Here is a 15,642-nt window from a genome sequence, read left to right on the forward strand (position 1 = left end):
ATGACTATTGGAATAACACTTTTTCTCCTTCCAGACACATGCCCCATTATCACAAGTGCCTTCTAATTTTTAATCCAATCACAATGCTCACCTGTAATATTACACTGATCTCTCATGTGGTATCTACTGCTCAACTTCTCCTTTTTTAAAAAACAGGGGACTATTTTAACTTGCAAATGTGTACCTACCTTGCTGTTAAATTATATGCACAATATTCTATTGCACAAAATTCTTTCGTAGTGGAGACTGCGAGAGCATGGCTGCATTCCTAAATTATGGAGGTCCCACCACCCTGAGAACTGCCCTGCCCTTCCCTCCAGCTCCCAGACCATCCTGAGCCAGCCAGTGCAGCCACTCCCAGCAGGCAACAGCAGCATTGCAAGGACTGAGTGCCGTTACCTGCCCCAGACTTGCAGCCAGCTGAAAGCCAGCCTGTGCCATTAGAGGCTTGATTTAAATGTGCTGCAGTTTCTAAATTTAGCCAAGTAAAGTTAAAATACTTTTTACTAGAAGAGGTTAGGTAATTCCCTTCGACAAAGTTTAAAAAAATAAACTACCGAATGTGAAGCTGACTAAAGTGCATCATAGCCCAAACTTTCCAGAGCTTATCACTATAGAAATAATTTGGTTTGAGTGATTTAAGTCCACTTTAGCTGTAAATGAAAGCATCTACCTGAGAGTGGGGGTCCACCTGCAAACTGTGGCACAACTGATGTGGGTTTGGGGTTGATTAACTTGACTTCTGTGAGGGTTGTCCATGTTCTGTAGTGAAACCGGGTGTGGTGACCTCTGTCCTTCCTTATGGTACAAAATCTGTGTTGTCCTGGAATTGTCCCTAAGCTGAAAAATCTTAACATCCTGCATCTTTAAAAAACCTGATGTTATCAATTAGTCAAGTGAATAAACTCCGCAACGTTTGTGGAAATGTGACCTTCTAATTAAATATTAAATAATGTTATTGTAAATCAAATTGGAAATGAAGTTATTGCATCTGAAACATGACTGTGGAGTCTGCAAATCTTAAAGTCAATGAGTCTGTGTATCAGGAATATCAACTACTTACAATGAACTAGGATGAAAAAAAATCATTGCTTGTGAACACTAAGGTTGCTATAGTTCAAAAGTTACACATCCTAATAAATATTAGGCTGCCAAAAAAAAAAATAAAAAGTTTTTTAAAATAATCAGCTATTCAAAGACTATTTGCTTGAATGATTGAATGAATTTACCCTAGTTTCAATCATCCAAGAGTGGGTCTGGAACTAATAATTCAAACTTGTTTGGTTGGTTCTTCTTCCAGCTCAGCATCTTTACAGTTGCATGACTGACAGGTAATTTTACTGTTACAGTTAAAGCCTCACAGACTCATGATAAGGATCTCTAGGATCAACTTTTTTCCTGCCAGAAAACTGTAATCAACTCTTATTTCACACCACTCTGGATGAAAAATAAGACCAGTAAAGTCTAAAACTTGTACCAAGAGTACAACCCTGCCTTTTGTTAAGAAAGCTGCCTTCCAGGGAACTCAAATCATATTAAAAACAAAAAAAAAACGAAACAAAAAAAAAAGAATCACATGTTTGCATCTCAAAGTAGCATTTACTCTGAAAAAAATTACATTCTCAATAGTATTTAAAATGTTGCAATGTACTTTCAAACTGCATTAGCAGCTTCTCAGTGTCTATAGAAATATTTATTTTGCATCTTTTCACCATTTTAATAATAACTGAAGCCAGAGAAATTTCATACTCGTATCAAAAGCAGAACTAGAGCAAGCCAAAAATCATCTAAGCAGTATGTTATATCTCTGATTGCACCGCGGGACTCTCTTGAACATGCCTGTACTGCTTTTATGAACACTCTCCCTGATGTGAGCCGTGACATGCACGCTGAGTTTTGGCAATAATATACAACTTTTTGTCCAGTTCTCCTACTCCCTTCCAGTCTTTCATAAAGGAATAAAGAAAATGGCCTAATTCAGCAAAGTGGCTGAGATTGGGGAACAGATCTCATTTGCGATTTACAGAAAAAATACAAGAGCTGCTAGAGAAAAATGTGTGAGGGTGTTCCCTTTACACAGCAAATTCGGTTCATTCTGTAGAACACTAAAAAGAGGGGAAAATAGATGCTACCTCAGCTTGTAGGAAAGTAAGCTTGATGAGCTCTCTGAATGTTCATCTTCAAAGCATTCTTCCCTTCCTTCATATGTAAACTGGTTATATGGCAAATACAGAGGTGTAGACTTAGCTGATGGAGACTGTGAGGCCTCTGTCTGTGATGTAGAAGGACCTGGTTGCTGATTTTCATGCATTTTCACATCGCTGTGGTCTGTCACTTTGGATAAGATCCTATCAATGGTTTTGTAGTAAGGCCAGTCAGGTGCCACAGTTTCACTGTCAGTCATGCATTTTAATTTCCTGTAAGAAAAGGCACAAAACATTAAAGCTTGTTTTCCTATAAAAAGTACTTTTCATACAGATGTATCTCAAAACATTTGTTCTGGTCACATTTAGGAGTTGAACTGAATGCTTTTAATGACAATAAAATTAGACACTTTTCTTCTTTAACCTCCAGTGAAGCCTTTCAGGTTCTTTTCCTAGGTTTGACTTGTGATAAAAAGTTGCATGTAAACCCCAAATGAAATTCAGTACAAATAAAGAACATTACAACTTCTAATGGAAACAGGACTGTGTTGGTGGTTGAATAATTTTCTTCCCCTTACAGAATACCCAACTAACCAATCTGACAGCAGCCCCTGACAACAGGAGTAGGCAACACACCACAGCCCTTACCAAACTGTGGGCAGCCCTGTCCTTCCATGCTTTGAAGAAAGAGTATCTATTTCCTATAATGAATACAAGTGGCTATAGATATAATGCATATCCTTTTTCTAGTATTGCCTAAAAGCCCTGAATTGCCTTGGTAAACATCCTCGTAACAACCATAGATACAGATGTCTGTTCATTTGTTACAGAATAAAGATCCGTGTAAGCAAAAGTACAGAATTTCATTAATTTACCCAAAAAAAAAATAAATAAATAAAAGAGAGCGAGAACACCAACTAATACAGTTAATGATGCATTAGAAACAGCATGCACAAAAACATTACAGTGGACTATCAACCATGACCTTGTCTTTCACATGTATCTTACTATGAGATTTATTTTTCAGTCTGCAGACAAGTTCACTGCTATCCCAGTTGGTACCCAGTGTTACTTTATTTTCTTTTACTGAGAAATATAAAATGAGGTATATAGACGAAGTATACATCTCAAAGAAATTCCAGAGCACAACTAGAGTCCCAAACTTTCATTTCATTTGCCTTTCCCAGTTCAGATCTTGTTACTCTAAATCAAAAGGCAGGAAGGGAACACAACAGGAAAGGCAAGACCAATGACAAATGCTCCATTTTCATAAACCAGATTTCATTCAAATCAACAAAAAGCTGAACCAGCTGTGATTCTCACAGCTAGAGGTTTGCATTTGCAGGAAATTAAAAAAAATTTAAAAAAAAAAAAGGATAAAAACTATTCCTGGACACCTGGCCCACCCTCTTTTTCTTGAAGCCTTTCAGGTTTTTCCTTCTCAGAATCCATCTTGCCCCCACCAGTCCTGCAAGGGATAGAATTAAATAACATGTAAACATGGAAAAAATGGTGCCAGACTTAAAAGTGAGAACTTGAAGTTCTCCCTTTTAAACCACTCTCAGCTTAGAGTAAGGGGAAATCCACTAGTGAGAAAAGAAGGCACTAAGATTGCTTAGATTTTAAAGCCATTTGAGGATTCTTTTTTCCTTGTCCTTGTAAGGTCTGATGAGCTTTTCCAGCTATTTAGAAATGCACATCATAGTCCTGCAAAGCAAAGCCTCACAGCCATACATACTTTTATGCCCTCTATGCATTCAAAATTTTAATTTCATACATATTTCACAACCTACTGCTGTGATTTCATAGAGAATACCAAGCACAGCCTACAAATACATGCATATCCATCCAGCACAAACAGAAAATAGCTAAATACAGGCCTGACAACAACCATCAATTAATATAAATTATTTTTAGTTCAATTGTTTAGGCCATTTGCATGAAAAACATATCAATTATGCCACTATAAGCTAGTAGCCAAGCCTACATGCCACATTTGCTTGCCTGTGTTGAAACCCCCAGTGTGTTCAGGCTATGGAGTTTAAAACTGAATTGCAATTACGCAGTGCTTTCACCATGGTCAGTCATCCCCACGGGTGAGATGGCAAAAGCCCGGGTGAGCACATCTCAGCCACTGCCAAGTCCAGCAGCTGCATTAAGACTTCTTGGGACATGGTTTGAGCCTTCAGGACTGCAAAACATTATGTCAAAAAGGACAGGACAAGCTTAGAGCTGATACTCTGCTGACTCTGCTCAGGGGACAGGCTTGTATCTAGCCTAATGTCAGCCAGGAGCCCCAGGTCCCCATCAGCAGAGCTGCTGCCCAGCCAGGCCGTCCCCTGCCTGTACCAGTGCAGGGCATTCAGCCATCCCAGGGGGAGGACTTTGCATTTGTCCTCGTTGAATTTGATGGCATCCCTGTCAGCCCATTTCTGAAGCCTGTCTAGGTCCCTCTGAGTGTCAGTCCTGCCCTCACAGGTGCAGACTGCAGCCCCCCGGTTTGGCATCATCTGCAAAATAGTGAACATGCACTCCACCTTCTCCTTTGGATTGTTGGTATTAAACAGTTCCAAACCACTGCAGTCCTCCACTGGGAATGAGCCTCTAGGCAGAATACAATCCACCAACAACTACTCTCTGTGCCCAGAGATCCAGACAGTTTTCTACCCAGCTGGTAGTCCTTCCATCTGGAGTATAACATGCCAGCAGGGACACAAGGATGTTCTTGGAGACGGTGTCAAAAGGGTTTGTACTGTCAAGCTAGACAATACTTTGCTCTACCCTTATCCACAGATCTAGTGTTTTAAAAACAGAAACCAAGCAGGTCACTCTGGTAAATTCAGTGCTGGTAAATCCATTCTGGCTACTCCCAGTCACCATCTTTTTCTTTACATGACTGGAAATTGCTTCCAAGACTGTTTGCTCAATGATCTTCCAAGGAGTTGAAGGGAAGAACATTTAATTCCTGTTCCTGCCTTTTCTGAAGATTCAACAGCCTTTCTTCAGTCCCCAGGAACCTCCCTCAATCTTCACAAACTTTCAGAGATCATTCCTGACTCAGTCCTTTTCTACCACTGGTATTTCTGAAAACTCTGCTGCAGGCACACCTGATTGAGACATCTGGGCAGTTTATCTGAAATAAAGATACCAAGTATCCTCAGCCTTATTATCTGCATCTGCTTTCATTAAATCACCCACCCCTGTGGTGATTTTTGGGGCAACCCAGGTCTAAATACAGGCTGGGGGATGAAGAAATTGAGAGTAGTCCTACAGGGAAGGAGTTAGGGGTGCTGGTGGATGAGAGGCTGGACATGAGCCAGCAATGTGCTTGTAGCTCACAGAGCCAACATTATCCTGGGCTGCAGCAAAAGCAGCATGGGCAGCAGGCTGGGGGAGGGGATTCTGCCCCTCTGCTCTCCTGAAACCTGGAGGCTACAAAAATACTCAGAGGGCTGGAGCAGCTCTGCCATGAAGACAGGCTGAGAGAGCTGGAATTGTTCAGCCTGGAAAAGAGAAAGGTCCAGGAACACCTTATTGTAGATTCAGACTAGATATAAGGAAGAAATTTGTAGTAAGGGTGGTGAGCCACTGAAACAGGCTGCCCCAGGAAGCTGTGAATGCCCCATCCTGGCAGTGTTCAAGGCCAGTTTGGATGGGGCTTTGAGCAACCTGGTTTAGTGAAGGTGTCCCTGCCCATGGGAGGGGGTTGGAACGAGATGGTCTTTAAAGGTCCCTTTTAACCCGAACCATTCTGTGATTCAGTCGAAAGGTTTCAGGCACAGGCATTTTGCCTGAGTAGGTCGGTACCCTTTTTTTGTTGTTTGAGCTCAGCTGTGTACCTAGACCCCCTTTTTTACAGAACTATGACAATTTTGAAGGAAGAGCTGTTGTTTATTGTCTGCTCACAGAGCTGTAGAGTTGCAGTTACATAAACCCAGGTTCTCTGGCTCTCAATACACTGAATGGATACGAATTCTTCTACTTCTGACTGCCTACCATAGCTTTGAGCTAAATAAAAGGGATCTCTACCAGGAGGTAGACAAGAGAACTGTGTTAGCTTAAAAGCAGCACCAGCAGCAATCATCTACCTGTACGGAGTCTGGCTCACACACACAGAAAAAAGGATGAAACAGAGGAAGAGATGAGAAGATAAGGGGAAAGGGAGTGTCAGTCCTTTGGAAGAGAAGTAGAAATGCTGCAGGTGGAGGTAAATAGGGAGAACAGTCACTGCAATAGTGGTGATGTTTGAACTTTCTGGTAAAACAAACCAAATAGCTGCCTTCATAATACTAATGTCAAGTTCCAGGATTTACTGACTTTTAAGTATATTTTCTACAACTGCCAGAAGTCCAGAAAACCTAGTGAGACAGTTGAGAGCCTTTGCCTGCATTGAGGTAAATGTAACCCTGGAAAAACTGGAGTCTGAAGCAGAGATTAATTTACTGCCCTCAGTCATTAGCATAACTCATCACAGCAATCTTGCTTCCAAAAGATAAGAGTTGGGGTTTTGTTTGTTTTAATGAAACATGAGGATATTAAAAGAAACAGGACAATATGAAGGCTGGAATGCAATAGTCCAGAAACGAGAGAGCAAGATGAGCCAAACATTAACACTTTGAAACTGGGCAAATCACTGCCTGATTGAGCAAGCCAGGCAGAAAAAATGAGGTAAGAAACACCGGGAAGCGAGAAAGTCAGCAGAGCTTGCAAAACAAATTCACACTGAGTTTATCTAGGCTTGTTGCTGTTTCATGAGGCTCTATTAAAATCCAGCTGAGAGCAGAGGCAACTGAGAACTTTCTCCAAAAACTCAGGGATCAAAGTCAGATTTCCAGTGGACAAATACCCAAAGCATGCCAACCCAGTTAATTTGAAAGGTGATTGCTTGTCTTATTCCAGAGAAGTGAATAAATTAATGGACTTTGAGATCCCACTGCCAAAATGCTCCACTGAATAGACTGAGACAACTGTTGAGTCATATGTGCTGCCACTGACCTTTTTTCAGACTTTATTCTCTGTGCCTATTAATCCACCTCCTAAAACAAAATTATTAAAATATTATGTTCTAAAGAGTTGGGAGTTTTTAAATCATCATTATTTAGTCAGCAAAAAGCAAGCAATCTATAACTTGCTTCATTTTTTTAGGCTTTGCTCAAAGCAGTATTGCTTTTTTATTATTATTGCAGCATTTGATATTACTACTTGCCTTAAGGGATGGATACAAGATCCATCTCCTGGGGTTTCTAGGAAAAGCTTTCAAAATAAATAATAAATAGCAACTGTTTATGAACCAATCAATGGTGAGGAAAAGAAAGATGATGAAAGTACAATACTAGGTTGTGCATCTGCCATAAATTATTGAATTAAAGCGAAAGATAGTAAAATATTCAAATTCAACTTTTTACAGTAATTTGGCTACACTCATATTTTATCATTTGCTGTAACAGAGGTCAAATATTCCAGTTGCATAATGTCATAGAGTATAGCAACGGATTACACAAGCAGAAATGTTTAATTGCTGTCATGTACACATGAAAATAAAAAATTAGACTACTCTTTCATTCAAATCATGAGACTGATTCAAATTTACCAATCATTAACATTAATTGACTGCAATTCAAATCAAAGAGCAACAGCTGCATCCTGTTTTCTAGGCTTTGGGGAGGGTGATGTTTTTGAAAATAATAAATTTGCATTCACACAGTTCTTATTTTTAAACATCAGAAGGAATCAGTCAAAACTGTGGACCACTGTGCAAGCTGTGCAAACCCTGCTTCCTTTTTATCAGCCAGAGTGTATTGTGTCAGTGGCAGTGTTATAACAGCAGTTACAGAGCCCTGTTCCACAGTGAGATCAGCACATTAGCAGTGACAGGACAGAGCTTCCTTTTAGAAGGAATAATTACAGGTTCACATGAGCTGATAGCACCGAGTAGGCTGCATAACAGAAAGAACTGGGTACATGCTCTAAGGCATGCTAAAGCTCAAGAGCTGGCACACTAATCTCAGGAAAACTTTTGATGACCAGCACATCTGAAAGCTTAACTTTGAATTCCAGGAAGCTTGACTCAGCCCTTCCTTCTTCCAAGATGGATAAATGGGGAGGTTCATGCAGCTCACCACACAGGTATCTTTGAAGTGGAACATTAAAAACCTGGTGGCTGATCTATCCACAGCAGATATTTCAGATTTTACAGCAATGCCTAAAAGCAGAACTTTACTCAAATACACCTTTAGAAAGGGTTTTCGTTGCCCCTATGGTGGTGTGGAGAATTTTCCACCCAGTCAATTTCCACAGTGGATGAAATGGTCCCTTAATATACTGAGACTCCAGTAAGAATTACTTCAGGTCATGATATATTTTTCCCTGATTAGTTTCCTCCAAATGCACTTGGACCATAGTAATGCAGAGGAATACAGGAACCACTGCCAGATCAGTCCATCATCTCACTCTCTTCTGACAAAGGTCAGTGCTAAATACTTCAAGAATGATTTTGACAGACAGCTTTTGAGGGCACATTCACCCATAAAAGCACATGATTATTTTTCCATCAACAGCCAGTAATATCCTGAAACCCACTGTCTTTCATAACTCTACCTAATTGGAAGACAAACATCTGTTTGTTTTATATAATTATTAAATTATTTTTATTTAATAAATCTAATCTTTAGTAAAAATAACAATAATAATAATAATAATACTAAAACAACCTGCTGCTCTCTTCTTGTCAATGGTTTTCAGTGGCAATGAGTTCCACATGCTTACTATGCAGTGCAATACAGATTTATATGACTTTAACTAGTTTTACATTTCTTGCCTTGCAATTCTTATAAATAACTTCTTGTATTATGGCAAAAAAATCTGCTTTACATCCTGAAAAATAGTGCATATTTTTATGCACCTCTAAAACTCCTTAAGCATTCACAAACTTTTCCACTTCTCTTACTAAAGAAAGCTTTCCACATCTTAGCCTAACTGTTCTCTAAGCTTCTTCTCATTCTCTTGTCACCTTGCTGAAATGTAGGGCAGGCAGAAATAAACACAAGAATTCAAGGAGGAAATAATGAGATGAAATAGATTTCTGTATGGCATTTTAACACCTGAAAAATGCTTTCACCTCAGATGTGGAGGAATGGGATATGATCACCCTAAAATTGCTTTTGTGATAGATACTCATGCACAATGAGCTACACCTGAAGTAACTTTACCTGGCAGCACAAGACCCCAAGTGGGATCCAAACACACCCAGAACCAGGGTGAATACCTGGGGTGGGAGCCCCTTCTGAGCCACTGTACACACCCATGTAGGTTGCACTTGCTGCAATAATTATTGGCCAAGAAACACTCATTCCCTACTTGTGCATATGTGTTTGTCTGGCTTGGACACCTTCTATTCATCATGAATGTCTTTCACTGAGCAGAATAAAGAAAACAGCATTTATTCAACTGTCTCTTAGAATGCCATGGGATCCTCAAACTGGAGAGCACCATTATAAACATGTTCACTGCTTTCTATTTCAGATCATTATATGTTTCAGATCATCCATATCTGTTTAAGCAGATGTCCCAGGATAAGACATGCCAGTGGTAGCACTTTTAAAACTGAACTTGGTTAAAAAGACACGTAGAAATATTTAAGTACTGCTTTTTCCTTTTATAGAAAAAATGTGCTTATTTTTCATCAGTATATGTATGTGTAGTAACTTGTAGGACAGAGGTTTTATGTTCCTTTATGAAACTGTGGCACAGAGCTAAATAATATCATCTGATTAAATATTTTAATGCAGTTTGTTTCTGACTGTTAAAGGAAGAGTAGAGGCCACTCCACCTCTGCAGCACTGTTAGGAGTTGCCCAAAGAAGTAAAGGATCCTGAAATGGGGGAAGAAATAAGCACTCAAGTGCAGAACACTCGCCCTCCCTCCTGCTACTGGTGCCATGTTCTCCCATGTCACACTTACTAACCCAACAAAATCACTACAAATCATTATTATCTCAAAATAGAGTGTTTTCCTACTCTCAGGATCTTCTTTTCCAATTTGTGCCACAGATGGTGCCCAGAAATACAGTGATGTAAAGCATCTTCCTCAAGTGTCCTGCAAGTACCTGAACATGGATTAAAAACTCGGCTGCCTCACAGCAAAGCCAGCAGTCAGTGGCCACTCACATCATTTACAGTTTCACCACAACCTTCCTTATTCTCACACACCACCAAATAGTACCCAGAAAACTAGAAATTAAAGTAATAGCTTCTGCTTGTCCCTGTTCTCCATACCAGCTCACCTTGACAGCAAAGCACACAGGCGTGTTAACAAACAATAAGAAGATGCATTTCATAAGCCAGAGCACAAAATGAAAGAGCTCTCTGACAGCACAAGGCAGTTTTTAACTCTCCTAAATTAGCATCTCAATCAATAAGCAGGGAGCTGCAATACACTGCAAAATAGAAAAGCAGAGTGACAACATGCAACAGAAGCAATCTTAGAAGTTCACAGAAATAGAAGGATATTTCTTTAAAGTACACTTTCTCACACACACAGAGTGCACGTATGCGAGTGATTTTATTTCTTCCCTTCCCCCAATGCAACTTTAAAGTAAAAACATTATTTAGAAAAAAAAAAAAATGAGACTCTCTGATTGATGACAACACTGTAAATTTAGAACAAAGACTGACAGAAATAACCTATTCCACTTGACAATTACGGCACTTAACTATCGTGCAGTGTTGCTGCTACAGACACCTGTAAAATCTCAGTGCTGCGGGATGCAATTCCCAGCAGGGAAGACTGCAGATTTAGCAGACTAAGCAAAAGCCTGGTAGCCAGCAACTCCCGACTTCTAAATCTGCATCTGAGTGTGAATTGCTCGGTGATGCTGGAGAAAAATTTATCTTACTTCCAGCTTTCTCATCTACAGTCTGGGTGAAGAAAACTGTAGGGATTACAGCAGGGTTGGTAAAACATTTTGGAGATGTTAGCATTTGCTACGAAACATCAGGTTTAATATTATGGCAAATGATGTTAAACATTATGCTTGTGGATCATAGAAATGTAGAAGGACATTCAAAGTTAAGGGGTTTACAGGATTTTCCCTAGTTTTCTATTTGATGAGTAGTCTCTGCATTAAATACAGTAAGGGTGCCTTACAGAAAAGCGAGCAGTTTTAACATGGTTGCCTGCTGTAATAACCTTTTTTATTATTAATATGAGCTTTGAGGAGAGATTAAATAAAAGAATCACATATTTGATTTTCTTGCATTACAAGCACATAGCTCAAATCACCACTCAGGATTTCCAGTATGAGGCAGTTTGTGCTTCGCAGAGATAAGAATTAAGAAAAAAAAAAAAGATATGGGAATATTTCTGTTAAGTTCTAATTATTTTTCTCCCTGCAAACAACAAATGCACAAATGCCTCACATTTTCTGAAGCCAACTTCCCCTCCTGACTGCTTGCCTGTTCTTTATCATCCCCTTGTAGACACCTCCGCCCTCCCCCCGACTCCTTTGGAGCAGTATTGACGGTGCACATTGATTCTCTCTGCAGATATAACAGTTCTTTCACTGATGCTGCTTATAATTATAGCAATGTGTGTCACTCAGTAATAAGACATTCAATTATTCTTGGCCCCGTGAAGTGTAACCCTTCAACTCATGAGACCAAAATCTAGGAGCATCAGCCCCCCCAAACATTATTCTGTTCTAGTTTGTTTTTTTTTTTTTAACTTTGCCTTGCAATTCCGATCCTCAGTGGCCACTTGAAACTGCAGGAGTTTCACTGCAAGGAACTGGCTGCCAAGCTAACACAATCAGTCCCCTCAGCAAAGAGCAAAAAAAAATAAATCTCTTTTCCCCATTAAATACATTTCCATCCCTCTGCATCATAACAACGCCAGCTAATTTTAAAGAAACAAAGTTGTCCCAGAGTTTGACATGAAATGGGGGGGGGAAATTAACAATGACGTAACAGCACTGGCAAGAGAGAATTTTAAAAGCGATATGAACAATCTTTAATCTTTTATCGACAGATTTCCTCTAGGAGACTTCTTTCTGAAAGGCAAAAATCACTGCGCCATCCCTGCTAAAATCTTTTAAAATAAAAAGAATTAACTGAAGCTTACCTGTACTGGAATGTCATATTTGTAATTTTTATCTTTATTTCCTCTCCGTGGCGAATTTCTCCAGTCATTTCAAAGAGTTTGTTAGCCATTTTCTCATAAACTTTGGCATTCCTTTTAGTTTGTTTCAGCTCATCAAAAAATTCTTCCCAAACCAGCATTAAACCTCTCATTTCTGCATCAGTCCAGTTTCTGGCCCTCCTGTGTTTCTCAGTCTGAGAAGAGACAATGTAACTGGGAATTTCTGCTGCAGCCATTGCTGACTGACCTAAAAGGGTTTTAAAAGAGGACACTTAATATAGATTGAGTTTTTAGTTTAGGTTTTTTGTAGTGCAAGACATGCATATGTGGATAAAGAATTTGAATGACAACAGAACATATGAAACCTTTTTGCAACAGCTTGAAGCTTGAGTGCACAAAATGGGGCCTACATCTGACAGGCAGGAATTTAGTTAAAAGCTTTTAAACAGAGAAACGTCATTTTGATGTCACGTTTCCATAGCAACAGAGCAACTGCATAAGCTACAACAACAAAAACCTTTTAACTGAAAGCCAAAGAATCAGGACAAAGTTGACAGGCCATCAATATTAAAGCTTTTAAACACTTTAGGTTTAACAAAAAAAAAGATCTATGCAGCCTTTGAGAAGCTACTTTTAAGTTTCTACTTCTTTTTTAGCTTTCCCTTACCTTTTAGGCAGACAATCTGCTAGCAGGGGGTCATGGTCGCCTGAACGAGCTTTTAAGTTGTGCCTTGACAGACTCTCTAGGAGGTTGCTAGGACTGAGGCCATGTACACAAAAAAAAAAGCTTTTTTTTGCAAAGATATTCTGCAAAAAGAATCAGCCAGCTTTATGAAAACTATACATCTCTAAGCTAATAAATGTTTAAGCAGGCAGGCTCATTAAAAAGGAACCTGCATCTGGGCTTTAGAATATGCAAAAAATAGTATTTAAGTGTTTATATAAAGAGAAATATATACAAAATTTCAATATAAAGCCACTTTTTTTTTTCCCCGAGATGTTTTGCTGCTGATAAGCACACACTGCAGTCCTGTCAGTATGAATTTGCCTTTGTAGGTATGTATTACTGTATGTGTATTTTGTATTCCTAGTAATTTAGATGCTATTTATGCAGCCTGTGTTCTGCCTTAGGACTGCAGCAGAAGCATTTCACCTGCTTTATGGGCAACCTAAAAGGATTATTCAATGAGTTAAAAAAAGGCTGCAAGATGCTTAGAACTGTGAATAAATTGCTTTGCTGTAAAACAAGCATTTTGAGCTGGTTTTTATACAGGGCTAAATTGTGCCAGCAGTTATATCAGAGAAGCAGGGCTTATTCATTGTATTAAACACTGCAATACAAGCAGTGGGCCAAATCCTGCCCCACTTACACTCCTGCAATCTGACAATAATCTTCCACAAAAGAGTGAGATGCAGGAACTGCATTAATTCCAGCACTACGACCAGCTAAAGAGAAAGATGTTCATTCCCTACAGTCCCAATAGAATCGTGTTATGTAAAATATAAATAAATAATCCACGGACCTTTCTCATTGTTATTTTTCTGTTTCAGCATATAACAGCAATAACGACCTCACTGCAGGGCATTTCCTGAAGATTAATGGCAGGCAGGGGTTAATGGCCTGAGGCTCACCCAGTCAGTCGTTAATCCCCAGGAAATGTTCTGTGCCTCAATCCTTAATGCTTAAGTATCCTATAAATTGTAAGTCTTCTCATAACCACATCCTTGATCTTAACAATAGTTTAAAAACGCACGGCTTGGTTTGCATCCTGGAGATGGCAAAGAGAGCACACAATGTTCCTAAAAGGTACACTAGTGACATTTGTGGTACCATTGTCTTCTTTCTATTTTATTTATTCTACTGCATATTACAAAAGGCACAACAGCATACCATAGAACAAGGTGGGGGGGTAGGGGGTAGAATTACATATACTGTACATAGGAATTTCCACTGATCCAACCCTGAACATGTCTCTATCAGAAATATACCTGCTGAGTCACTGCCTTCCTAAGGGAAAAAAAAAAAGGAGAGAAATAAAGAAAAAATCCCCTAGCTTCCAAATAACTGCTTTTAACTACTAATATGACAGCCTAGCAACTATTACCTTTAAAAATGTGTAAATAGCAGCATATGTTGTGATGATGATCTTGCATGGTTTGTCTCTTGGGTGGCCAGCTGGGAGACGTCACATGATCAGGGGACAGATGGTGGTCAGAAGAGGATCAGCTGATGACACATTCATTTTATTAATTTATTGTTTTGTTTTGAAATTCCCATCACTTAACCTTGGGCTTCAGGCAGCTCTGTTAATAAAACCGTACCAACCTCGGCTGCCTGTGGTCGCAGCCAGTGGCTGGGGATCACCAGGACAAGTTTAAGGAAGCAACGCAGAGTCCAAGAGGAAAATACCATCGCTCTTGGTCTGACTTGGAACGAACACACACTACTGCAAAGCCAGGCTTGCTTTTCAACCTTTAATCATCCATTAAAAGTTTATTTTTCTCCTCCAGACTTTAAACCACCTACATTGTGAAAATGCCGATTAACAGCACTATGAAACCCATAGCATGGTACACACAGCTTGTCAAAACCCAAAGATATGTGTGGTCTCTGCTTTAAGGATATTTTTAATCCAGTTTCAAGTACAACAACCAGGACAGGGTGGGTGAAAACCTTTCCAGCTGCACCAAGTTTTTTCTGTTATAGTCCACAACTTTTCCTTCCCCTCTCCATCCACATATGCTTGGCACATGTGCGGCTGCTCTTTGTGCTCCATGCTGGCCCCCAGACCCTGGGATCCTGCAGAAGAGGGGCGGTTGTTTCTCTGTGAAATTCAGATCTCAACTTTTCTATATGCTGTTTCCTATTAGTGTACTTGACAGATTGATATAGTGGTATAGTGCTATTTAACATCTGTTAAATAAAAGAAATGCTTTCTAATAATACCTCCCTTATTCCCCTCCTCTCAGCACCTGAAGGGAATCTAAGTTTCAAGGACTCAGGTTCTACCCCCTCCTCTAAAAAAGTCATTGATAATAATTATGGAGACGCCACATGCCTCCTCTGCCTCGCCAAAGCAGGTGTGCCAAGTGGTTGATAAAGTGACTGTTTTCCTACGTGGATCTGAAAGCAAGAGTAGTTTTCTTATCCCCAAATAATTCCTGCAGTCTTTAACAGAGCCAGGGTAGGGAAAATACACCTCTCCAGGCTGCGCCTCTCTCTGCTGATGTTCTGCAGATTTGTCCAGTCCCTAGGAGTTACTGAGTCCCTGAGTTGGGACAAACAGCTAAGACAGGACCAGCAAACCTTTTAGGGGAAGAGCAGCTCTGTGGCAGCAATAGCAGTCGGTGCCCAGGCAGGGCA

At 39.8% G+C, this 15,642-nt stretch overlaps 1 protein-coding gene across 7 annotated transcripts in view; it reads right to left on the reverse strand.

Moving 5' to 3' along the window:
* MSANTD1 (Myb/SANT DNA binding domain containing 1) overlaps nucleotides 1–15,642 on the reverse strand; it is a 46,637-nt gene that overhangs the window by 9,510 nt on the left and 21,485 nt on the right. For 4 of the 7 annotated variants that reach the window (XM_019287424.2, XM_019287428.3, XM_019287425.3 and 1 more), the window contains 2 exons: nucleotides 12,261–12,525; nucleotides 2,133–2,417 (listed from right to left, as the gene is read on the reverse strand). In XM_019287424.2, the coding sequence (XP_019142969.1) occupies nucleotides 2,133–2,417; nucleotides 12,261–12,525 (550 nt within the window). Of the gene's footprint in view, nucleotides 1–2,132; nucleotides 2,418–12,260; nucleotides 12,526–12,643; nucleotides 12,731–12,945; nucleotides 13,092–14,383; nucleotides 14,494–15,642 lie in introns of those variants that run through there. The other 3 variants (XM_019287423.2, XM_010401998.3, XM_019287427.2) reach the window with 3 other exon arrangements.

This window comes from Corvus cornix, chromosome 4, assembly GCF_000738735.6.
Source record: "Corvus cornix cornix isolate S_Up_H32 chromosome 4, ASM73873v5, whole genome shotgun sequence".
Lineage (NCBI taxonomy): Eukaryota > Metazoa > Chordata > Aves > Passeriformes > Corvidae > Corvus > Corvus cornix.